The sequence below is a fragment of the Gopherus flavomarginatus genome, chromosome 10 (assembly GCF_025201925.1).
Source record: "Gopherus flavomarginatus isolate rGopFla2 chromosome 10, rGopFla2.mat.asm, whole genome shotgun sequence".
NCBI lineage: Eukaryota > Metazoa > Chordata > Testudines > Testudinidae > Gopherus > Gopherus flavomarginatus.
In genome coordinates this window covers 22,095,988-22,121,192 of record NC_066626.1, presented here as the reverse complement: position 1 = coordinate 22,121,192, position 25,205 = coordinate 22,095,988, and the positions used below count along the sequence as shown (strand labels likewise).

At 46.1% G+C, this 25,205-nt stretch overlaps 1 protein-coding gene across 3 annotated transcripts in view; it reads left to right on the top strand.

The window, feature by feature from the left end:
* The window catches only part of BMPR2 (bone morphogenetic protein receptor type 2), a 188,987-nt gene that overhangs the window by 137,398 nt on the left and 26,384 nt on the right, over positions 1-25,205 (top strand). For all 3 annotated transcript variants that reach the window (XM_050969572.1, XM_050969570.1, XM_050969569.1), the window contains 2 exons: positions 18,997-19,107; positions 19,784-19,875. In XM_050969572.1, coding sequence (XP_050825529.1) covers positions 18,997-19,107; positions 19,784-19,875 — 203 coding nt within the window. The remainder of the gene's footprint in view (positions 1-18,996; positions 19,108-19,783; positions 19,876-25,205) is intronic.

The window sequence follows — 25,205 nt, the reverse complement described above, 5'->3', positions numbered from 1 at the left end:
GCTCTGCTTCTGATCTGCATGCAGGAAGTGCCTGCTTGTACAAGCCCAGCTATTGCACATAAGCACATATAACTAAGTGTTTAGGTTTGGCTGAACCTTCTTATTGTGAAAATTATTGGAGAGGGGAGGAAATATGAGTTGACTGAAATCATAGACAGCATTCCTAAGTTTTGTAACACCAAAAAGATTTTGAAAAAGAAAAGTAATAACGTTAAAGTTAGAGTGCTTTCCATTTAAAAGCCTGATTTTTAGACTGCTCGCATTAGCAGATGACACAAAGTTGGGATGTGTTGCCAGTACGAAGGAGGACCAGAATATAATACAAGAAGATTTCTATGACCTTGAAAACTGGAGTAATAGAAATGGATGAAATTTAATAGTGCAAAGTGAAAGGTCATGGATTTAGAGACCAACAGAATTTTTGCTATAAGCTGAATACAAATCAATTGGAAACGACAGAGGAGGAAAAAAACGTGGGTGTAACTGGTTGATCACAGGATGATTATGATCCACCAATGCGATGTGGCCGTGAAAAATTCTAATACAATCCTAGGATGCATCAGGCAAGATATTTCCAGTAGCGAAAGGAAAGTGTTATTACCGCAATACAAGGCACTGGTGAGACTTCATCTGGAATACCATATGCAGTTCTGGTATCCCATGTTTAAAAAAGATGAATTCAAACTGGAACAGGTGCAGAGAAGGGCTACCTAGGATGATCAGCGGTATGGAAAACCTACCTTATGAGAGGAGACTCAGAGCTTGTCTTGTTTAGGCTAACCAAACGAATGATGAAGGGAGATAAGATTGCTCTTTATAAATACGTCAGAGAAAATAAACACCAGGGAGGGGGAGGAGTTATTTAAATTAAGGGCCAATGTTGGCACAGGAACAAATGGATATAAACAGGCCATCAAGTTTAGACTTGAAATTAGATGAAAGTTTCTAACCAGAGGAGTGAAGTTCTTCAGGATTGAAGCCTCCCAAAGGGAGCAGTGGAGGCAAAAAGCTAACTGGTTTCAAGACTGAACTTGATAAGTGTTTTGGAGGATGGTGTGATGAGATTGCCTACAAGGGCACATGGCGCATCTGCAACTGCTAGTAGCAAATATCTCCAACAGCTGGAGATGGGACACTAGATAGGGAGGGCTCTGAGTTGCAATGAATTCTTACCCAGGTGTCTGGTTGGTGGGTCTCGCTGTCATGCTCAGGGTCAAATAATTGCCATGTTTGAGGTCAGGAAGAAATTTTCGTCCAGGTCAGATTGGCAGAGACCTTGGGTTTTTTTCACCTTCCTCTGCAGCACGGAGCATGGGGTCACTTGCTGATTTAAACTAGAGTAAATGGTGGCTCTCTGTTACTTGACATCTTTAAATCACAATTTGAGGACTTCAGTAACTCAGCCACAGGTTATGGGTCTATTACAGGGGTGGGTGGGTGAGGGTCTCCGGCCTGCGATGTGCAGGAGGTCAGACTAGATGGGTATGTTTACAGTACCCGCCGGATCGGCTGGTAGCGATCAATCTATCAGGGATTGATTTATCGCCTGTAGTGTAGACGCGATAAATCGATCCCCAATCGCTCTCCCATCGATTGCTGAACTCCAGCTCAGCGAGAGGCAGAAGCATAGTCGACAGGGGAGTGGTGGCCGTCGGTCCCATGCTGCGAGGACGCGAAGTAAGTGATTCTAAGTTGATCTAAGATACGTCGAGTTCAGCTACGCTATTCTCGTAGCTTAAGTTGTGTATCTTAGATTGTTCCCTCCTCCCCCCAATGTAGACCAGGCCATGATCATGACAGTCCTTTCTGGCCTTAAAGTCTATGTAAATATTTTTCCTAGCAGTTTTTCTGCAGTTTCTAATGTTTTCTGGTCTGTGAGATATATGTCCAAGAATGTTGCTCTTGTGAAATATTTAATTATTGAGTCCATTGCAATTAAAATAGTTTTATTCTGCCTTTGTAAAGTAGTCTGACTTTCATAGTTCTGGTACAGGCATTCTTTTGTGGCCCAACATTTTTACACAGTAAAATGAGTAAGTGACTTCCCTCAATTGAAAGCAGTTAGCTGCTCTTTGATTTAATGTCAGAAATTAAGGCCAATGGGTCCAACATCAGTGTAAGGGGATGTTTTATCTTTCAGTAAATTTTTTCTCATTTATTAAAGAACGTCTTAAAGTTTTCAAATAATTTTCATTTTCATGATTGCAAACCAGGTATTGTATATGGCTTATCTTCCAGCAGCTAAATGCTAATCTTGAAACCACGATAAAGTGTACTTCATTCAATTTGCTTTTGGAGGTGAGACCTTCTCTCACTTTACTTCTTCAGTAGCCAAGAATCTCTCTCTTTACCTTTTTAAAATGCAATTTGTTGTGTAGCCTACTTCAGGTTTAATTTCACATTAGGAAGGAACTTCAGATCTATCAAGACTGTAATTAGAAACAGTATTTTAGTATATGGCAGTCTTTTCACACTGTACTATTAGAAGCTAACCCACAGATGTCTCTGGATTCAGAGTAATGAAAACAGAGAGAAAAGATGAATTGGGCTTTTAAGAACTTTGCTGAAGAAAATGACAATTTTTACACAGAAGACTTGAGTCTAGATCAAACCCTTCCATATTAAACCCCGAGGCACTAGAGGAGGTGGTCTCGGTGAGGACTTCCTTGTATAGATGTTCCCTCATGTTATCTCATGACAAGGCGGGGGGTGGAGGAGTGGGCACAGATTTTTTACTACATGTGTGCAAAAATGCCAAGGGCCTAAACCTCAACTATAGATTCTGGTGGATTTTCACGGAGACAGAGAGATATGCATGGAGGCCCACTGGAGCCACGCTACCAAAATCTTGCCGTGTTTCTTCAAGGACCTCTCTGGGGATTCTGCTAAAAAGATATTACAGTCCCAGCTGTATTATCTCTCTCTCTTTGTGGTGCTAGAGGGGTATGAGTGTTGCCATCTCTCGTGATTTCATTGCAAGTCTCATGATATTTGGTGTTTTTTTTCTTAAAGCCTGAGTTCCTAGAGTCAAGTGGTTACATGGAAATCTCAGCTTTTGTTTTTGTTTTTTAAAACCCTACCCCAAATGGTTGTCAAGAAAAGCATGAACATGTGACCTAAGTGTACTCTAAATGCTCAGAAATCAGAAGGCAAATAAAAATATCCCCAAATTTATTATTTAAAAATCTAATGAGTTTTTAAGGCCTGATTCATGATTTTTGAACACTTAGTGTTGGCAATACTGATGATATGAAACACACATATTGACATCATGGTGTCTCTTGCCTGCCCTCTCCTCCCAGTCTGCTCACTCCATCCACTCCTCCCTCTATGAAGTCCAGAGGAGTCCTCCCACTGAGCTGTGAGAGGAGATTGGCCTCCATTCCACCTGGTAATGAGGACATTTCCACACACAGAGACCCGCTCCATGAACAGATATCAGGGGCACCATCAGGTCCTTGGAATTAAAAAAAAAAAAAAAAACAAACAAACCTAAATCAGGTACTCTTCTAAATTTATCTATATTACTTATAAGAGTAGAAAGTGTTCCTTATAACTTTTAAAGAACTGAAAAATTTGTTTGTTTTTTAATTAAAATACCTAAGATTTCAGTAGATTACAATACACAGGTATAAAACTACACTTTAAAAAAAAAAGTTGGAATTTATTTACATTACAAGTTAAAGGTATGGATAATGTACAGATAAAGTTTTGTTTTCCATTGCATACAGTAATTAATTACATCACTGTTATCGGAAGCTTAGCTGTACTGGGATGAGGTTGAAGCAGTATTAATAACTTGCAAACTTCCCTCTATAGAGCATACCATGTATTGATGGGAGGAGGGGCCAACAGTGTCAATCTACAATTTCTGAAGAACCATTCATTTCAGGGTAAAATGTCGTCAGTCTTGCTCGTCTACTCCTTGTGCGCAGAACAATGAGCAGGAAACTGAGTTGAAACTGATTGGAGTTTTTACCTCCAAATGAGGAAAATGAGTAAGGGAGAAAATGTCCCTTTGAGAAGCAATAGCACATTACAGGTCTCTTTCATCTACCATTGATTGGCAAATTCTATAATAGCAAATTTCTCAGCACTTTAAACCATTATTGCTTTTGAAAGTGTGCTGTGTTTGAAAGAGTTTTCAGTTACTTTCAACCTAAAGATTAGGGAAATGACCTCTTGATGTCTTACCATGAAAGCAGTTTTTGATACTTTTTATGAAAGATATTTTATACAAAGGAAATTGCATCAGAGTGACATACGTACTGGAAAATTTAAGCATGCAAGACAACTCTTCTGCTTTTTGAAGTGTCCTCTGGGAGTCAGGGCAGATGACGGCTTTGTGGTGTTTTGGAAAGATTGAGTGGGAACAGTTTGATTTCTCAGAAACAAATTTTTAGAATTTTCTTTTTGTGGGAAATTTTGAAATCTCTAACTTCTTGTTCTGAACTACAACAAAACTTTTTTCACAATGTCATAATTCCCCGCAGAATGGAAATTCTGAGATTCAACCAGCTGTATTACAGTGTAACATAAGAATGGCCCTACTGGGTCAGACCAAAGGTCCATCTAGCCCAGTGTCCTGTCTTCCGACAATGGCTAGTGCCAGATGTCCCAGAAGTAGTGAACAGAACAGGTAATTATCAAGTGATCCATCCCCTGTCACTCATTCCCAGCTTCTGGCAAACAGGCTAGGGACACCATTCCTGCCCCTCCTGGCTAATAGCCATTGATGGACCTATTGTCCATGAATTTATCTACTGTATATACTCATTCATAAGCCGAATTTTTTTAGTAAAAAGGGGAAGCACCAGAGAAGGTGGTCGGTTTATGAACGGGTATAGAGAGGAAGATGTGGGACACAGCCCCTCCCCCCAACAGAGCCAGAAGGGAAGAGGCGGGGCCAAAGTCTCTCCAATTCTGGCCACACTGCTCTCCCCCCAGCCTCCGAAGCAGCTGCAGCTTGAGGGCTGGCAGGCAGTAGCCATGCCACTTGGCCTCACCCCCCAGAGCAGGCTGAGCAGAGGGAGCAAGGAGAGGCAGCACAGCCAGAAGGGAGAGGGTGGGACCATAGTCTCTCTGCTTCTGGCCACGCTGCTCTTCCTCCAGCCTCCAAAGCAGCTGCAGCTCCGGGGCTGGCAGGCTGCACTCGTGCCGTGCCGCTCCATCCCGCCTCCCAACGCAGGTTGTGGCTGTGCTGCCCGGCCCGCCGGAGCACGCTGCAGTCATGCTGCCCAACCCAGCCTGCTTGAACGCGCTGCAGCCACGCTGCCCAGTCTGGCCCACCGGAGCAGGCTGCAGCTGTGCTGCCCAGCCTGCCGGGAGCAGCTCCAGCCAGGCCAGAGACATCCTCCCCTGGCCCTCCCCAGAGAAGGTGGGAAGGGATGGGATGGGGAGAGTGTGAGGGTCCTGGGCTATGGGTGGGGTCATGTGGGGGGGGGTCACAGGGGTTACTTCCCTGACCCCCAGCTTCCCCCCTCCCCTTTCCCCGCCAGTTGCTGTCCCGGCCCATCAGGGTAAGCAGCTGGAGTGCCGGGACACTTCGTTCACTTAGGTTTACCTCCATCCCTGCGGACGCAAGGTAAACAAACCATCTTGGCCCATCAGGGGCTATTCATGATGGCCTGGGAGCCAAAGTTTGCTGACCCTTGAATGATAGCATCGGCTTATGAACAAGTCATAAACATTTTCCATTTTTACTGATCCATCTTGGGGAGGGGGAGGAGGAGTCGGCTTATAAATGAACCAGCTTATGATCAAGTATATACGGTTGTTCTTTTTTGAACCCTTTTATGGTCTTGGCCTTCACAACATTTTCTGGCAAAGAGTTGCACAGGTTGATTGTGCGTTGTGTGAAGAAATACTTCCTTTTAATTGTTTTAAACCTGCTGCCTGTTAATTTCATTTGGTGATCCCTAGTTCTTGTGTTATGAGAAGTAGTAAACAACACTTCTTCTTCGAGTGATTGCTCATATCCATTCCAGTTAGGTGTGCGCGCTGCATGTGCACGTTCGTTGGAAGATTTTTACCCTAGCAACTCCGGTGGGTCGGCAGGTCGCCCCCTGGAGTGGCGCCTGATATATACCCCTGCCGGCCCGTCCACTCCTCAGTTCCTTCTTACCACTGTGTCGGTCGTTGGAACTGTGGAGCGCGGCATAGCTGTCCTCCATGTACCTAGCTTCTCCTTGTTCATTTGTTGTATATAGTTGTTGTTAGTGTATAGGGTACTTAGTTCTTAGTTGTCAATTAGTTTTTGTGTATATAGTTTAGCGGGTTCGGGCCCTAGCCCTTCCCCACACCCGGTGCCTGGGCTCATGCCCAGATCGCCGGGATTCAAGCCATGCTCGGCCTGCAAAAAGCCGATGCCCACGAGCGATCCCCACGACGCCTGCCTAAAGTGCCTTGGGGAATCGCACATATCCAAGAAGTGCCGCATTTGTAAGGCTTCAAGCCGCGGACCAAGAAGCAGAGAGACCATTGGTTGAGTACTCTCCTCATGGAGGCAGCTTTCAACCCTCCTTCTTTGGCACCAAGTGCTGACACCGCGCTGGCACCGCGAAGACGCCTCGGCACCAGCCTTCCCCGGCGCCGGGTCCCGACAGACAAACATCAGCGGCTTTCACTCCTGCGACGCAGACTCGTGCGGACCGCCCGGCACCGACTCCTGCCGCGGCCCCATGCCAGTAATACCATCAACTCCAGGCCCGAGAGGTCCATCGAGTCTGGTCTTGGTGAGTTTCCCGGGGAGACTCATGGTAGAGCTGACTGTCCCATCTACGCCAGAGACATTCTCGTCAGCCAGGGACCTGATCGCGATGACCGAGTCTGCTCTGCCTCAACCCCCGGCACCGCCGGTGCGGGTTCTTCAATCTAGAGGCAAACCGGCAGCCATGAGACCTCCGTCCCGGGAGTCGACAAGCCGGCACTGATCTCCACCTAGGTCCCGGCACCGCTCCAGGTCCCGTGGAAGATCTCGGTCGAGGCGCTGCTCGCAGTCCCGGCACCGGTCACTACGGCGGTACCGTTCGTACTCGCTGCGTAGATTCACCTCCCTTTATTCTCGGCACTCTTCCGGTTCTAGCCACCACTACCAGCACCAAGACTCCCGCAGCCGCTCGCGACGTCGACGTTCCCGATCCTGGTCGACCTCCCGGCACCGAGCTGATGGCAGGTCCCGATCGCGGTCTTGGCACCGTTATGATTCCCGGTACTGGTCTCCGGCACCGAGAAGGTCTCCACCAACGGGGGCAAGAGGCCCGTACCAACCTCGATCGGCCCCCCCCGACCGTCTCGCCAACCGTCTGTGTCCTTCCAGGCGGATAGCCTATACGCCCCGGACATGGATGTCCTGGCCACGTTGTTCCACGAACCCCAGCCCCAAGAGCATGAACCGCAGCAGTGGGGGTTCTGGACACCTTGGGCATACCATCAAGCCCAAGATTTTCAGCCGGGGCCCCCACACTCCAATGTCTCAGAGCACAGGGTCCCTGAGGCCACGATTTCCCGTCCTCCTCCTCCTACCGTGGGGGAAAGGTTGTCCCAGCCTCAAGACCCGGAACCCCCTGCGGAGTCGGACGCAGTCCTTCAGACAGAGCCCTCCACAGACCCACTCCTCCTGGGTCTCTCCTCGTCATCGTCTCCGGACGAGGCTGTCGCTGGGACATCATCTACCAGCCCGCCTCCACTTGACCTTAGAGTGCACCAGGACCTCCTCAGGCATGTCGCACAGAACATGAACTTGCAGGCCGAGGAGGTCTCGGAGATACAAGATCCAGTGGTGGACATATTATCAGCGGATGCCCCCACTCGGGTGGCCCTCCCGTTTATTAAAACCATCCAAGCCAACACCACTGCCATCTGGCAGTCTCTGGCTTCTGTTCCCCCTGCTGCACGAGGGGTGGAACATAAATATATGGTCCCCTCAAAGGGGTAAGAATACTTGTATGTCCACCCTTCCCCTTGTTCCGTCATTGTCAAATCTGTGAACGAGAGGGAGCGACATGGTCAGCAGGCCCCAGCCCCAAAGTCCAAGGAGGCGAGACGCATGGACTTACTCGGCCGCAAGGTGTACTCTGCCAGGGCCCTCCAGCTCCGTGTCTCTAATCAGCAGGCCCTCCTTAGCCGCTACAATTATAACACCTGGGCCGCAGCGGACAAATTTAAAGAGCTGCTCCCTCAGGACGCGCATCAGAAGTTCTCCGCGATCCTGGATGAGGGCAAGAAGGTCGTGAGAACTTCCCTGCAGGCTGCCCTAGATGCTGCAGACTCAGCCGTGCGTACTCTGCCATCTGGCGTTACTATGCGCTGTATCTCCTGGTTGCAGGTCTCCTGCCTTCCCCCGGAACTCCAATATACCATCCAAGACCTCCCATTCGAGGGCCAAGGCCTGTTCTCCGACAAGATTGACCCTAGGCTACAAAGCCTAAAAGACAATAGGGTCATTATGCGCTCCTTGGGGATGCATACACCTGTACCCCAGCGCAGACCCTTCTGGCCACAGCAGCAACGCCGGCCCTTCCCCCAACCCCGGCAGAGGCAGGACTTCACCAGGCGGCGAAGCAGGAATGGTCGCCGCAGACAATCTGGAACCTCTCCAAGCCTTCTTCCGGGCCCAAACCTTTCTTTTGAAGGTGCGCCCGAGGACGTTGTACCAGTTTCATTTATGGATCCATCCCCTCCTTTTTTCCAACCGTCTTTCCCTTTTCCTCTCTGTGTGGTCCCAGCTAACATCGAACCGCCGGGGCTTACGCATGGTGGAATCTGGATACCGCCTGCAATTTGCTTTAACTCCTTCCTCCCACCCCCCTCCCTCGTCCCTCTTCAGAGACCCCTCTCATGATCAGCTCCTCCTACAGGAGGTACAAGCGCTCCTCGCCAAAGGAGCCATAGAGGAGGTTCCCGAGTTTGAGTGGGGCAAGGGGATTTATTCCCAATACTTTCTAATCCCCAAGGCCAAGGGAGGTCTCAGACCTATTCTCGATCTGAGGGAACTCAACAGATACCTACTAAAGTTGAAATTCCGTATGGTATCCCTGGGGACCATTATCCCATCCCTGGATCCTGGAGACTGGTACGCCGCCCTCGACATGCAAGATGCCTACTTCCATATAGCCATCTTCCCACCCCACAGGAGGTTCCTCCGGTTTGTGGTCAACCGGCAACATTTCCAATTCGTGGTCCTCCCGTTCGGCCTATCTACAACCCCAAGAGTGCTCACCAAGTGTATGGGTGTAGTCGTCGCCCACCTTCGCCGCAGTCGTATTCACGTATTCCCCTACCTGGACGACTGGCTTATCCGGGGGACTTCCGAGGCGCAAGTCCTCAGGCACATCCACATGGTCACAAGCCTGTTCATAAGCCTAGGCCTACTGATCAATGTGGAGAAATCAACACTAATTCCCACACAGTGGATAGAGTTTATCGACGCCACCCTGGACTCCACCCTTGCCACAGCCTCTCTGCCTCCCTCGAGGTTCCAAACTTTGGCAGCCATCATATGGAGATTGCAAGCAGCGCCCCTAACCTCGGTGCGCACCTGCCTTACCCTCCTGGGCCACATGGCTGCCTGCACGTTCGTAACGAACTATGCAAGGCTCCGCCTAAGACTCCTCCAGTCCTGGCTCAACGCCCAATACCGTCCAGCCAGAGACCCAATCGACATGATTGTCGCAATTCCGCAACATGTCTTGGACTCCCTTCAGTGGTGGCTGGACCCTTCTGTGGTGTGTGCGGGGCTCCCGTTCCATCCACCCCAACCCTCGGTGTCCCTGACAACAGATGCCTCCTCCCTGGCTTGGGGGGCTCACCTCGGGCTCTTGCAAACACAAGGCCTGTGGTCACCTCACGAACTAGCCCTCCACATCAACGTCCGGGAGTTGAGAGCTGTCCGCCTTGCTTGTCAAGCGTTCCGTCACCATCTGCAGGGCCGTTGTGTCTCCGTGCTCACCAACAACATGACGACCATGTATTATATAAACAAGCAGGGCGGCACGAGATCCTGCCCCATGTGTCAAGAGACCTTACGACTTTGGGACTTCTGTATAGCCCATTCCATTCACCTCATCGCGTCCTTTCTCCCAGGGGTGCGGAACAAGCTGGCAGATCATGTCAGCAGGTCCTTCCTGTCCCACGAATGGTCCCTTCGCCCGGATGTGGCTCTTTCACTCTTTCGGAGGTGGGGGTTTCCCCAAATGGACCTCTTCGGATCCCGCGGGAACAGGAGATGCCAGATGTTCTGCTTCTTCCAAGGCCTCTCACCAGGTTCGGTGGCAGATGCCTTCCTTGTTCCGTGGACGACGCACCTGCTATATGCCTTTCCACCGTTTCCGCTTGTCCACAAGGTCCTGTTGAAGGTGCGCAGGGACAGGGCCCGCGTGATCATGATAGCTCCAGCGTGGCCTCGGCAGCACTGGTACTCCATGCTGCTGGACCTTTCCGTAGCTGACCCTGTTCCGCTGCCCCTTCATGTGGACCTGATCACTCAGAACCACGGCAAGCTCCGTCACCCGGACCTCCAATCGCTCCACCTCACGGCGTGGCTCCTGAGTGGCTGAGCTCCGTTGCTGTACCCCAGTGCGGCAGGTGCTCCTGGGCAGCAGGAAGCCTTCCACCAGAGCGACGTATTCGGCCAAAGGGAAGCGCTTCACCTGCTGGTGTGCGGAACGGAGTTTCGTTCCCACCGAGGTCTCCATTGCTCAGATCTTAGACTACATATGGTCTCTCAAGCAACAGGGCCTGGCGATTTCATCTCTCCGGGTTCACCTGGCAGCCATCTCCACCTTTCACCCAAGCGGGGATGGCCACTCGGTGTTCTCTCACCCCATGGTGACTAGATTCCTTAAGGGCTAGGAGCGTCTCTACCCCCAGGTTCGCCGCCCTGCTCCTACCTGGGACCTTAACCTGGTTCTGACTCGGCTCATGTCCCCTCCATTTGAACCTTTAGCGACTTGCTCCCTTCTCTACCTCTCATGGAAAACCGCTTTCCTGGTGGCCATCATGTCAGCGAGAAGGGTCTCGGAGCTTCTAGCCCTCACGGCAGATCCCCCGTATACCGTGTTCCATAGAGACAAGGTGCAGCTGAGACCACACCCAGCCTTCCTCCCCAAGGTGTTATCGGGTTTCCATCTTAACCAGGAGATCTTCCTACCTGTCTTCTTCCCTAAACCCCATTCGTCTCGCAGGGAGCAGCAGCTACACTCGCTGGATGTCCGTAGAGCGCTCGCCTTTTACATAGAAAGGACTAAGCCATTCTGCAAAACCCCCCAACTCTTTGTTGCAGTGGCGGAACATGTCAAGGGGTTACCCGTCTCCTCGCAGAGGATTTCCTCGTGGGTAACGTCCTGCATCCACGCCTGCTATGAATTGGCGCACGCCCACCCGGGCCACGTGACTGCGCACTCCACCAGGGCTCAAGCCTCATCGGCTGCTTTTCTTGCTCACGTACCCATTCAGGAAATCTTCCGGGCAGTGATCTGGTCTTCTGTCCATACCTTCGCTTCCCACTACGCCCTGGTTCAGCAATCTAGGGATGACGCAGCCTTCGGCTCCGCCATGTTGCACTCTGCGACATCTCTCTCCGACCCCACCGCCTAGGTAAGGCTTGGGGATCACCTAACAGGAATGGATATGAGCAATCACTCGAAGAAGAAAAGACGGTTACTCACATTTGTAACTGTTGTTCTTCGAGATGTGTTGCTCATATCCATTCCACACCCGCCCTCCTTCCCCGCTGTCGGAGTAGTCAGCAAGAAGGAACTGAGGAGCGGATGGGCTGGCAGGGGTATATATCAGGCGCCATAGCGGCGCCACTCCAGGGGGCGACCTGCCGACCCACCGGAGTTGCTAGGGTAAAAATCTTCCGACGAACGTGCACGTGCGGCGCTCACACCTAACTGGAATGGATATGAGCAACACATCTCGAAGAACAACAGTTATAAAGGTGAGTAACCGTCTTTTCCTTATCTACTTTCTCTACACCAGTCATGATGTTATAGACCTCAGTCATATCTCCCCTTAGTCGTCTCTTTTCCAAGCTGAAAAGTCCCAATCTTATTTCTCTCCTCATACAGAAGCTTTTCCATACCCCTAATCATTTTTGTTGCCCTTTTCTGAACCTTTTCCAAATCCAATATATCTCTTTTGAGATGGAGTGACCACATCTGCACGTAGTATTCAAGATGTGGGCATACCATGGATTTATATAGAGGCAACATGATATTTTCTGTCCTATTATCTATCCCTTTCTTAATTATTCCCAGCATTCCGTTTGCTTTTTTGACTACTGCTGCACATTGAGTGGATGTTTTCAGAGAACTATCCACAATGACCCCAAGATCCCTTTCTTGAGTGGTAACAGCTAATTTAGACCCCATCATTTTATATGTATAGTTGGGATTATGTTTTCTAGTGTGTATTTCTTTGCATTTATCAACATTAAATTTCATCTGCCATTTTGTTGCACAGTCACCCAGTTTTGAGAGATCCTTTTGTAGCTCTTCACAGTCTGCCTGGGTCTTAACTGTCTTTAGTAATTTTGTATCATCTACAAATTTTGCCACCTCACTGTTTATCCCTTTTTCCACATCATTTATGAATATTTTGAATAGGACTGGTCCCAGAACAGACCCCTGGGGGATACTCCTATTTACCTCTCTCCATTCTGAAAACTGATTTAATTTCACATTTGAGTTCCTTCAGAACTCTTGGGTGAATACCATCTGGTCCTGGTGACTTATTGCTGTCTATTTTATTAATTTGTTCCAAAACCTCTCTAATGATACCTCAATCTGGGACAGTTCTTCAGATCTGTCAGCTAAAAAGAATGGCTCAGGTTTGGAAATCTCCCCCACATCCTCAGCCAAGAAGACTGATGCAAAGAATCATTTAGTTTCTCTGCAATCGCTTTATCATCTTTGAGTGTGCCTTTAGCATCTCGATTGTCCAGTGGCTCCACTGCTTGTTTAGCCGGCTTCCTGTTTCTGATGTACTTAAAAGATAATTTGCTGTTACTTTTTGAATCTTTGGCTATCTGTTTCTCAAATTCTTTTTTGCCTTCCTAATTGTATTTTTATACTTCATTTGCCAGCGTTTATGCTCCTTTCTATTTTCCTCACTAGGATTTAACTTCCACTTTTTAAAGGATGCTTTTTTGCCTCCCACTACTTCTTTTACTTCGTTGTTTAGCCACGGTGGCTCTTTTTGGTTCTCTTACTATGTTTTTTAATTTGAGGTATACATTTAAGTTAAGCCTCTATTATGGTATCTTTAAAAAGTTTCCACGCAGCTTGCAGAGATTTCACTTTTGGCACTGTACCCTTTAATTTCTGTTTAACCAACTTCCTCATTTTTGTATAGCTCCCCTTTCTGAAATTAAATGCTACATATTGGTCCACTGTGGTGTTTTTTCTGCCAATGGGAGCTGCGGAGTCAATGCTAAGGACGGGGGGCAGCGCATGGAGACCCTCTCCCCAGGAGCCACAGGAACCCTGGCTATGGATGCTGGGGGCCCTGCAGAGTTCCCAGCTGCCACGGGCAGCGGGGCCGCAGCTCCTGGCCTCTGCAGACGGCAAGGGCCCCCTGCAGCTGGAGCTCAGAGCTGCCCCTCCCACGCAGCTCCCGGCCGCCACAGGCGGTGGGGCTCCCTGCAGCTCCCGGCCACAGCTCCTGGCCGCAGTGGGGCCCCCTGCAGCTCTTGGCAGCCGCGGAGCTCCAGGCCCCCACAGGTGGTGGGGCACCCAGAGCTTGGAGCAGCCCCTGCAGCTGCCCAACCTCTGCAGGCAGTGTGGGACCCTACAGTTGGGCTCCCCATTTCGTTAGGGATATTTTTAGTAAACGTCAGGAACAAGTTACAAGCTTCCATGAATTTTTCTTTGTCCGTGACCTGTCCCTGACTTTTCCTAAAAATATCTGACAAAAATCTTAGCCTTACTCATCATTTATATGCTACACAAAAGGCTAATATTATTCTGGGGTTCATTAACAGGAGTGTGATATAGAAGACACAGGAGGTAATTGTTCCACTCTACTCAGCAGTGGTGAGGACTCAGCTGGAGTACTGTATCCAGTTTGGGCTCCACACTTTAAGATGTGGGCAAATTGAGGAGAGTCCAGAGGAGAGCGACAAAAATGATCAAAGGTTTAGAAAACATGACCTGTTAGGTGAGGTTAAAAAAAAACGGACAAGTTTAGTCTTGACTGGGAGTGGCAGCTGATAAGTCTTCTGTTAGTTAAGGGCAGTTTATAAAGAGGACAGTGATCAATTGATCTCCATGTCCACTGGAGACAGAATTAGAAGTAATGGGCTTAATTTGTAGCAGGGAAGATTTAGGTTAAATATTAGGGGGGAAAAAACTTTCTGACTGTAAGGGTAGTTAAGCACTGTAATAGGTTACCATGGAAGACTGTGGAATCCCCATCATTAGAGGATTTTAAGAACAGGTTAGACACACACCAGTCCAGAATGGTCTAGTTATACTTGGTCCTGCCTTGGTACAGGGGAATAGACTAGTTGATCTCTTGAGGTCTCTTCAAGCCCTACATTTCTATGATTCTGTGTTTGCTGAATTTATTCTTTTTTTCTGTTTATATTTTAGTGTGGTTTCCTGAGGAGTCAAGTGGATCAAAATAGTTTCAAATATTTTAGAGTATAAATAATAAATGTTTTAACTGCCATATTTAGTGAGGAGACTGATACTGGAAATTAGATCATACAGACCATTATGTGATAGACCAATCAGCGTGAGATTAAAATTTAGAATGACAGCTGAAATACTTGAGCTCTTGGAAACAGTTGATAATATTATGTATCTGTTCAGAGAGCTGGAAGCCAAGCACTGTCATAAAAGCCCTTTAGGGCCACTGTGAAAGGAAATAATTTTAGAAGCAGCTAGAATTAATTATACTTGCAAGGTCCTTTTTGCCTACTTGGAAAAGCAGCATTGTGTACAGTTCTCCGCAGCTGAAGGCCACATTGCGCACATATTCTGTAGTTCTGTTTTGTATTAAGTTCATGCTTTGAACTTCAGGATCTTCTCTATGTTCTCTATGTGTGATCTCATCTCCAGTGTCATTCAGATTCCTTACTTAAAATCACCAAAACAAAAAACCCTGCAATAACAATTTCAAAATGAATATTTTAAACCTGTCACAACAGAGAAACTTATATTGAGAGTTTTAAGACCCTGATCCTTCAAAGCAATCTGCCTGGGCAGTACCTTAGGACCACGTGAAGTCCCGTGTTCTTTGATAGGAGTCCACATAGGTTGTAAAGGTCTGCCTACACACAATATTTTGAAGAATCAGGCCTCAGGCTGCACTGTTAAGAATTTAGAAGTGAATACAACAAAGTTAAGGTCCAAGACTGTCATTTTGTTCTGTGGCTAGCACAGTGAAGTCCTGGTCCATGACTGGGGCTCCTTGATGCTATAGTAATAGAAATAATAACAAGGCCTCATGTACTCTGATGCAAGGTGGAACTGTATTCTGCAGCAAAGCCGCTTTCGTTTCTGCAACACTCTGGTACATGAGACTAGAAATTCTGTGGAAGCTTTGTGCAATTTTTAAGATAGAATTTTTTGTTTATTTAAATGTTAAAATGAATGTTATCACTACTGTATCCTTTGTGTTACTTACTATGTCTTGATTATGAAAAACTTACATGTATGTTTAACTTTATATGTTTTGAGTAATCCTGGTTAAATCAGTGGGGTTACTCAGTGCACAGAGTTAAGATAATCCACTGACAGGCTGCGAGACGTTTTGTTTACGTTGACCATCTGGAGGCACGCCCCCACCTCAGCTCCCAGTGGCCACGGTTCGCCGTTCCTAGCCAGTGGGAGATGTGGGAAGCAGTGGGCTGCAGTGCTAGCCACTGCTTCCTGCAGCTCCCATTCTCCGGGAATGGGGTGAACCATGGCTGCTGGACGCTGCGGGGGGGGCTGTGTCTCTGGACAGTCAACGTAAACAAAATGTCTCGTGGCCCGTCAGCGGATTACCCTGATGGGCCGTGTGCCAATGGTTGCCGACCTCTGCTGTATAGGATCATGGCCATAGTAAATTTAGTGTTTCATGTTTAGTGTTAGCAACTCATTGAGCAGAACACCTATTCTTGAACAATTGTTAGATTGTCTGAAGAATTAGGAAGACAACATTGTCCTGTTTGTACATTTCTTCTTATTATTTATTTTTGTATTAGTTCACATTTTACTGTTTTCCTTGCATATTTAAAGGTTGGAAACTTCATTAGTGTTTTAAATGAGAGCTTACATTTGGAGTACAATTATATGGCAAGAGTTAATGTCACTAAATATTACAGACAAAAGATCATGGACTACAGAGGTCCCTGGTTAAGGTTGCGCATACGACCTTTTGTGAACTCCTGCCCCCTTGTGTTTATTCATTACAATACAGTCTTTATTTAAATAATCACAAACTATTTCTCAAGTAATGCGTTATCATAAAGTGTTTACCTACAACATACATACATATATGTAGTATCTTCTGGCACTGTCTCATGTTCTGTGTATGCCAGAAAAACTTAATCAGTTAACCATTTACTGTATGGAGTGCAAAGCAGACCGTACATGCACAAGAGCACTTGAGCTTCAATGGGCAACATAGAGGACTAGTGGGAAGTTGTTTAATGTGTATAAAAATATGCATTGCAGTACAGTCTTCAATTATTTGATCACATATTACTTCTGAAATGGAATGATATGATATATATAATATACACAAATTTGCACAACTATTCTACATTGTCTGCTTGTTTATATACATTACATGCAAAGAGCTACATCAAACAAATGTTATGATTGCAAAGTCAAGCATTCAAAAATAAGGAAACCCCACTTTTAAGGTTGCCTATTTACCCTTAATTGGGCCCCTTCTGTGCATGTAATTAAAGACTATCAATGTGTAATCACATACTATTTTTTCTATAGGACCCTTGCCTCATTCAGTGTACAGCATGGATGGTGCTCACTAAATGAACAGCTATTTAGTGTTCCATTTTATCCTCGTCTTTCAGCGTGCTACCCCTGCCCTTATTTACTGCATATTATTCACATCCTGCTCTAAATGCAGAATTATTCACTTCCTCATAGGGTTTTTTTTGTAATGTTTCTCTTGTGTGTGTGTGCGTGCGTGTGCGTGTGTGTGAGAGTTTGTGACTGTGTTGGGGGACTGTGACTTGTGAGAGGCAGAATGTATGTGGGTGTGAGAACTGGTCTGTGTGAGAGAGAAACTGTGTGTGTGTGTGTGTGTGTGTGTGTGTTAGGTAGATTTAGTTAGGGAAGTGTACTTTAAGCCCTCCTCTTCCTCCCTCCTTCGCTCTGCCTGACTCTTCCCTGTCCTCCCTCCCGACTGCCAACTCATGTGGAAGTTTCACTCCTCTTGTCCTTGCCCTGGCCTGGCCCCCACTGGAGACCTAGCGGCACAGGCAGTCAGGGTCCAGGGAGGGACTCTGCTCTGGGTGTCAGTGGGCCGGGCCGCTCTGGGCTCCCCGGGGCTGGGGCCCTCAGCTGGCCAGCTGAGGAGGGAGTGAGTGAGGGGGTGGGATTGAGGTCAGGGAGAAGCCCACTGGCCCAGTGCATGAGAGGGGCCGGAGAAAAGAGGATTTCAGCCGCAGCCAGTTTGAGGGAATGGTGCCCCAAATTTTCGGGTGCCCTACACAGCCACGTATGCTGTGTATTCCTAAAAACGGCCCTGACTGAAGGTTTTATAGGGCCTTGCAAACAGTGATGTATACACACTCTAAATATCATTTCCAAGGCCAACAGCCATTAAGGTCCCTGTGACATCTTGTTTGCTGGATTTTCCAGTGCCTAGGGCTGCCCCATTCAGAGTATCATAAACTTCCATTATTTCCTTTCTTTGTGCCAGTGAAGATCCTAGCTGGGTCATGGGCCTGGTGTGGAAGGGAGTCCCTGGGAGTGAGGTGGTAGGAGAGTGAGCCCTCCTCACACCCAACACTGGTGGCTCCGTTTCCATAGGGGGATGGCCCTGGGTCTGAGTGTTGTGATCTCATGTGCAAGGTCACAGCAACACAGAGGGTCAGCTGGGCCAGGTTTTAGTGAGTGGCAGGCCAAATGTGAGTAGCACTGTAACCCCACGTGCTGGATTACAAAGCCACTGACTCAAGTCTGACCCAGCAGCACTGTTGATACATGGGGTATGGTAGCCCAAGGCCTGGTCTACGAGTGGGAGAATAGCGAAATTCCACCTCGGATAGATAAAATCCTGAGGTATGACACCTGAGTGGGTGCATTTAGAGAGACCAGAAATCAATTCAGGGCTTTGGGAGATACCATCAACCTTTGAATCTAACTTCTTGTAATTTCAGCTACTGATTGGTTTCCTAGATTTCATGCTGCAATGTATTTCTGAAGGATTATTATTCATTAAAGAAAACTAAGGATTTTAATTATATTAAGATGTCTTGATTTCAGATATCGTCCTTGTACAGTTTATGGGTTTCAAAACCTAGAGAAATGAGGGATGAGAGGAAAACAAGTGAGTTAGAAGTAGAAATCATAGGAGAATAGAGGAGCTTTCTGGTGAAATCAACATAACTGAATGACCCTTTTAGAAGAAGTCCTGAACATTGTACTACTATAGCATTTTCTAGTAATATAATGGGCTTGCTACAGCTTTTGTTGTTCATAACATTGGCCCACCCCTTCAATTTGTATTTTTAACAATCAGCCTTGTGTGGTTGTTCTGTACGTTGCCATATGGAAGACAGTGATTCAGTCTCATTCTCCATACAGGCAAGGAAGGCCCTGGTGATGCTGCAGAAGTAATGTTCTCAGCCATGTTTAGCTAGCCACCTGTTCTTTCCTCAAATTTTAATGGTAAAAATAAATTAGGGACATATAGTATAATCCATACAGCATGATTTGTTTCTCATTTCTGTTACTTTGTCTGTTGTACGGTCCTGAATCTTTCTAATGTACATTTAAAAAAATGACATGTACTCTTTCTCCTTTCTTTCAGATTCATCTAATTCTTTTCACCGAGATGAGACTATTGTTATTGCCTTGGCTTCAGTCTCTGTGTTAGCTGTTTTGATTGCTGCTATATTCTTTGGATATAGGATGCTTGCAGGTAGAATTTGATGAGCTTTTCTTTTTTCATATTATTCTTTTGACTGTTCTTCACAATTATAATTCCTTTACCTCCCTCTATTCCAACCCCTTTAAATACACCTCTACCCCAATATAACGCTACCCGATATAACATGAATTCTGATATAACACAGTAAAGCAGTGCTCCGGAGGGGGCGGGGCTGTGCACTCCAGTGGATCAAACCAAGTTCCATATAACGCGGTTTCACCTATAACGCGGTAAGATTTTTATGCTCCCGAGGACAGCGTTATATCAGAGTAGAGATGTACATTTCTTAATGGCCCATAGAAATGTATAAGGACTCCCACATGTTTTCAATCTGGCTTCCATTTTTCTTCCATGAATCCTCTGCTTAACAAATAGCTGGAGTAGAGCCATCAGTCTTCTCTAAGGCCAAGACCAGTGGGATTCCATGTTGTGCATGAAAGAATAGTTGTGTAGCAAGTAGCCAGCACCTTCCCAACCACTTACTCTTCCCATCTTAAGTTTTACTAGCTCGGGGGAGAAGGGTTTGCAGTGTTACTCCTGGCTTGGCATGTCCTTCACTGTAACAGCCACTGGTGCTGTCAAGTCCTAGAATAGTTCTGTAACCATTCTCATATGTATTTTTGCATAAAATCTTAACTATCAGAACTTTTGGTTCCTGTATCTGCAGGGGACCGTAAGCAAGGTCTACACAGTATGAACATGATGGAGGCAGCAGCATCAGAGCCTTCACTAGACCTGGATAATCTAAAATTGCTAGAAGTAAGTATGCCACTCAGAATTTCTGCCTCTTTATTTACTCTTCATTGTTTGCTCCACCTGTGATCAAATTACCTGCCAGATATTGTTGTAATATTTAAGAAAAGATATATGTAATAAATGTGCTATGTTTTCCCACATTTGTATTGTCCTGGTTGTATCTGTTGTGAACTGCGGTAAAAACCATAAACAAAATCACTAAACAAATAGAGGTTACCTCAGAAATACCAGAAGCCAAAGACATTATTTTACCTTCTCGCTTTACTCAGCAGTATCATTGATATTAGTCAGAACGTGCTCTTCTTTTAGAAGAGCATTAACTACTGAAGAGCAGTAAGGAGTACTTGCACGTATTGTATTTCAGTGTCACATCAAAAATGCTTTTTCTATTTGACATTGATAACCATGTTCAAAAATATTTTAGAGGTACAATATCTTACAGTAATAGTCTGAAACATTGTCGTCACATTACTGTAAGTATAGAAATTTACTGTGGATTGCAGTAGTATATTTCAATAATAGTGGGGTGCTGCATGTTTTCTCAATCTCCTTCATGTCAAATAGTCTTCACAGTAAGGTGTTTCCCATGTCTATGGCAACTGAAGGCAGTCCAGATCTTTTCTCTGGGCCTGAGCTTAGGAATCAGGAATAACTCTCCAGAATTCTCTGCCTCTGGGTGGCACAAACAGCTGGCTCCAGGTCTCTCTTTGTATCAGAACTTTCAGAGGATGTATAAAAGATTAACAGAGTGTCTGTTTCTTCATTGACTTAAAGGTTTTTCCATCTCAAAACTGTTAAACTTAAACCCTCCTCAGTGCCAATTTTTTTTGGAAGGACAGCATTGCTGCTCCTCTTCCCCATGTCTCAGAAATGGCAGAGAATGACAACAGGCCACAGGAACTCAGCTTCCATGTCCCTGCTGAGACACTGCAGGGAAGTCTGGCTTCTGATGGCATGTAGGCAAGGTAATCTCTAAGACAGCTGAGCAGGCCACAGTGAAACTAGCTCCAAGTTGGAGTTTGGGCAAGGTCTGTGCCAAAAGACTTCAGCTGTCTTTATGGAAGCTTCCTTCACTAAGACCAGGCCACAGTCAGTGACATGTTTTCAAGTCCCCATGGCTTCTCCCTTGGTCATGGTGCTCCTGTTCGTACAGTTTGCAGAGCAAACAGGAAGGTTTCACTGTAGCCTCTTGAATCTCCTGGGAAGGCAAGGTTGGTGGGAACCAGGAGGGAAGAAATTTCTGCTCCAAGCCACCATGGAGGTAATGTCCGTGCTGAGGTGGTTGAGAAGGCTGCAAAGCATCCCCCCCACCCACAAGTTGTTTTTCCTGCAAGGCTTCAGACGTCATGAAAAGTGCCTTCCTCTGGGAATGAACCATCTCAGAAAATGAGTGCTTGAGATAATAAGGGAAGGATATTCGATACAACTCACTCATTGTCCCAGGGAGAAGTTTCTCCTTTCCCCCCAAAATAATAAACCAACACTATCAACAAGACACTTCATAGCATCAGCAGATGAAGGATGGGATTAGGAACTTTGCTGTGAGTTTTTTCTCAGACCTGTATGCCACAGAGCCTGTGTGTCCATCTGAGACTTGGTGGCTCCTTGAGGATCTTCTTAAGATCTCAGCATTGAATGTGGACGGACTTGAACAGGATCTGGCACTCGCAGAATTGACTTCTGCACTAAATGACTTTGCTCTAAGACAGGCACAAGGTATTGATGGTTTGCCTATTGAGTTTTATAAGGCCTTTCGGACCCTTCTTGGGCCTGATTTGCTTCAAGTTTTTCAGGGGGTATCAGAGAAAACAGCCACTCAGTTGTCATCAAGTGGTTCTTCCTGTTGCCTACGAATAGAGACCTTGGGGAGGTGAAGAATTGGAGACCTGTGTCCCCACTTTGCCCTGAATATAACCTTTTTTCAAATGCCTTGGCAAATAGACTGAACATTGACTGGTTCAGTCATGCACCCTGATCAGACCTATTGCGTTCCTACAGGTCCATTTTTGATAACCTTTTCCTAATGCAGGAGGTAATTTCAGCCTCAGAAATTTTGATTTGCATATTGGGTTGATTTTCCTTGACCAAGAAAAGGCTTTTGATCGTGTAGATCATAGATATTTGTTTTTTGCATCCTTTGTGCTTTTGGTTTTGAGCCCAGGTTTGTCCTCTGCGTTCAGTTGCTGTAGTGTGTAATGATATAGTCTTCTTCTTAAGATGAATGGTATTTTGAATGCCCGCTTTCCAGTCTATAGGGCAGTGATGGGGAACCCGCACCCCACAGCTCGCACGCAGCCTGTCAGGGTAATCCGCTGACGGGCTGCAAGACAGTTTGTTTATATTGACCGTCCCCAGGCATGGGCGCCTGCAGCTCCCAGTGACCACGGTTGGCCGATTCTGGCCATTTGGAGCTATGGGAAGCAGCATAGGCCACAGGGACGCGCTGGCCACCACTTCCCACGACTCCCATTGGCTGAGAACAGCAAATCGCTGCCACAGGGAGCTGCAGGAGGCTGTGCCTGCAGACGGTCAATGTAAACACTGTCTCGCAGCCCACCAGCGGATTAACCTGACGGCCCATGTGCTGGCTGCAGGTTGCCCACCACTGCTGTAGGGGAATCAAACAGGGTTGTTCCCTGTCTGGGATATTGTATGCTCTATCAAGCCTCTGTTCTGCGTATTGCAAATCCTTTCTCTCCCTGTTTGAGCTTGTACCCCAGTGAGTCTCCACATAAACTGATGATGTGACTCTGTTTATTACTCATGATTATGATCTGGTTTTGACTGAATATCAGTTGATCAGTTGATCAGGCTTCATCAGCTCTCATAAATTGAGAGAAGAGTGACGCAATCCTGCTGGGGCTTGGGTGATCTCTTGTCCCCCAACTTTGCTAGGGGACTGTTGTGGAGCCGAACTGGTTTAAGGCACTGGGAATTATGCTGGAACCGGATTATATTTTGGATCAGAACTGGGAGGGAGTTATGGAAAAGTGGAGATTGCAAAGATGGAAGTTAGATTTTCTTGACTTTCTGCAATAGATTATAACCGTTTTAAATCAGGGCAAATATAGAACCTAAACAAGCTGAAAGTATGTATGTCTTTAAGGGTGATATGCAAACCACTAAAAGCAAGGAGAGGTTGACGCAGCATCCTTAACTCATTGCTTTTGTTCTTTGGGTTTTGAACACATACAACAAGTAAGATTACTTAGTGCTCATAAACTCCCTAAAAGAGGTTCCATAGTACAGTTAACTGTGAACAATGAGATTGATTGGTCATGCATGAGATAAAAAACATTTACTTTGCAAAATATTAGATGGTAAGAAAATTAGCACTACAGAAAAAATATGGGTTTTATCTGTGGTGCGTTTTTTAAAAAATATGCTGAATAAATGAGTTAATTTATACATTTGGAGCAGAGAGAAATGGAGTAAAGTCTAGTTTTGCCTATGGTTGCACTGGAACGTTATATAGACTTTTGGGCAACACTGCGTTATTGTTATACAGTACAATATATTCACTACAGTGTGTCTATGTGGTTGTGCAGTAGTGACATTTTCATGATGCATTGCAGTGTAGGATCTGTAGCTCCTTCAGGACCGTCTATACAAAACCTATGAAATGCCAGCAGATTGTCTTGCAGCCACCATTTTTTATTTGTTCCTTTTGAAGGTCTGTGTCCCAGTGGCTACTTTAAAAACTCTATTTGGGATTTAAAAAACAATTTCAAACAGAGAAATGTTTTAAATTGCTTGGTTTTAAAACAAAATTTTAAATAACATTTTAAAAGTATTCTACCCTAAAAGGTGAATATTTATTTTTAGTAGAACCCTCTAATTATTGTGTCTCGCTAATTTTATACCAAGATTGTTCCATTTAGAAATAAAAAGATAGGGTCTTTTTTAACTGCTAGATGCAAACTCCTCTTGGGCTCTGAGAGCCAGACTTGCTTCTTTTCTTCTCATGCATCTTAATAAATATATTGCAATTCTACTTATGCCCTCAGTTACACCTGTGCAACTCTGGCTGAAGGCTTAGGGGACTGCACAAATGTAACTGATAGCATCATTTGAAGATAATGGGATATCTGGATGTTGTCCCTGCCTGCAGGTATATGGGATCTTGGGGAGCAATTACCACACAGGTGGGGTGCAAAATAAACTTTATTAAGAAAATGCAAAAACAGGGAAAATTTAATAGTGAGGGGTATGGGGTTTGTTAAGGTAGGCAATTGGGGAGGGAGTTCTTTTAGTATAGTATAGGGGGTTTCAATAGTGGGGTACAATACAGTGGGGTACAATACAGTTGGTAACCAACTAACACTGAAGTATAAATGTAACAGGTAGCTAACAATTTCTAGGTAAAGGGTGTGTCACAGCAGCATATAACCAACTAACAGTTATGGGTAAAATGTGTTAAATAACCAACAACTCTAGGTAAAAATGTGTCACAGTGGTGTAAATATAAAATGTGAGGTGTGTGAGAGAGAAAAAGGGTAACCAATGGGGTTTTATGCTAGACTTCAGTAATACAATTGAGGTTTGGCAGCAGTAGGAGCGGGGTGAACACGTGGGGGAAGGGATTAAAAGAGAGAGAGAGAGAGAGAGAAAGGCAGTGGTAGAGGAATGAGGTTAGGGGATGGGGGAAGAGGAGCACGTGGTGGAGCAGAAACCAAAGATAGAGGCGCTACAGAGGGAGATTTAAACTCAGGGAGACACAGAGCAGACAGGCTGCAAGTATAAACAGAAGAGAGACTGCAATGAGTGACTGGGGAGCTGGGGGGGGGGGAGATTGGGGCAGTGGGAAGACAAATTCAAATAGTAAAAACCTTATCTATCCCCTAACTTAATCAAACTTATATAAAATGACAAGCAGCTACAGAATACAACCAGGCAATGATTTTCTAAACTTATCTTAACCAACAATTAGGCAACACAACAAATATCACAGAAACTTACAAGCTCTACAATCTTAACAAACTATGACTTATTAAATTAAAAAAAACAAGACCTATGGTGCACCTTATGCTATGGGGAGGTTACAGAGGGCAGAGTGGTATGTATCCAGGACCCAGCTCCCAAGGAAGCCAAGGGATGGTGGCTACAGCGGTGGATACAGCTGAAAGCAGAGAGCCCCAAGGCAAAGCCCACAGGAGCAGAGCTTAGCAGTGGCAAAGAGCCCTGTAGTTTAAGAGAGGTTTTAAGACACAGACCAAGGTTTAGCTTGAGTCTGTGTGCTGGGGAAACAGAGCCAGCAGCTAAAATAATAAAATAAAAGTATAGAAAGTTTTACAGAGGGATTCTTACCAGTCCCCAAGGCAGCAGCAAAGGCA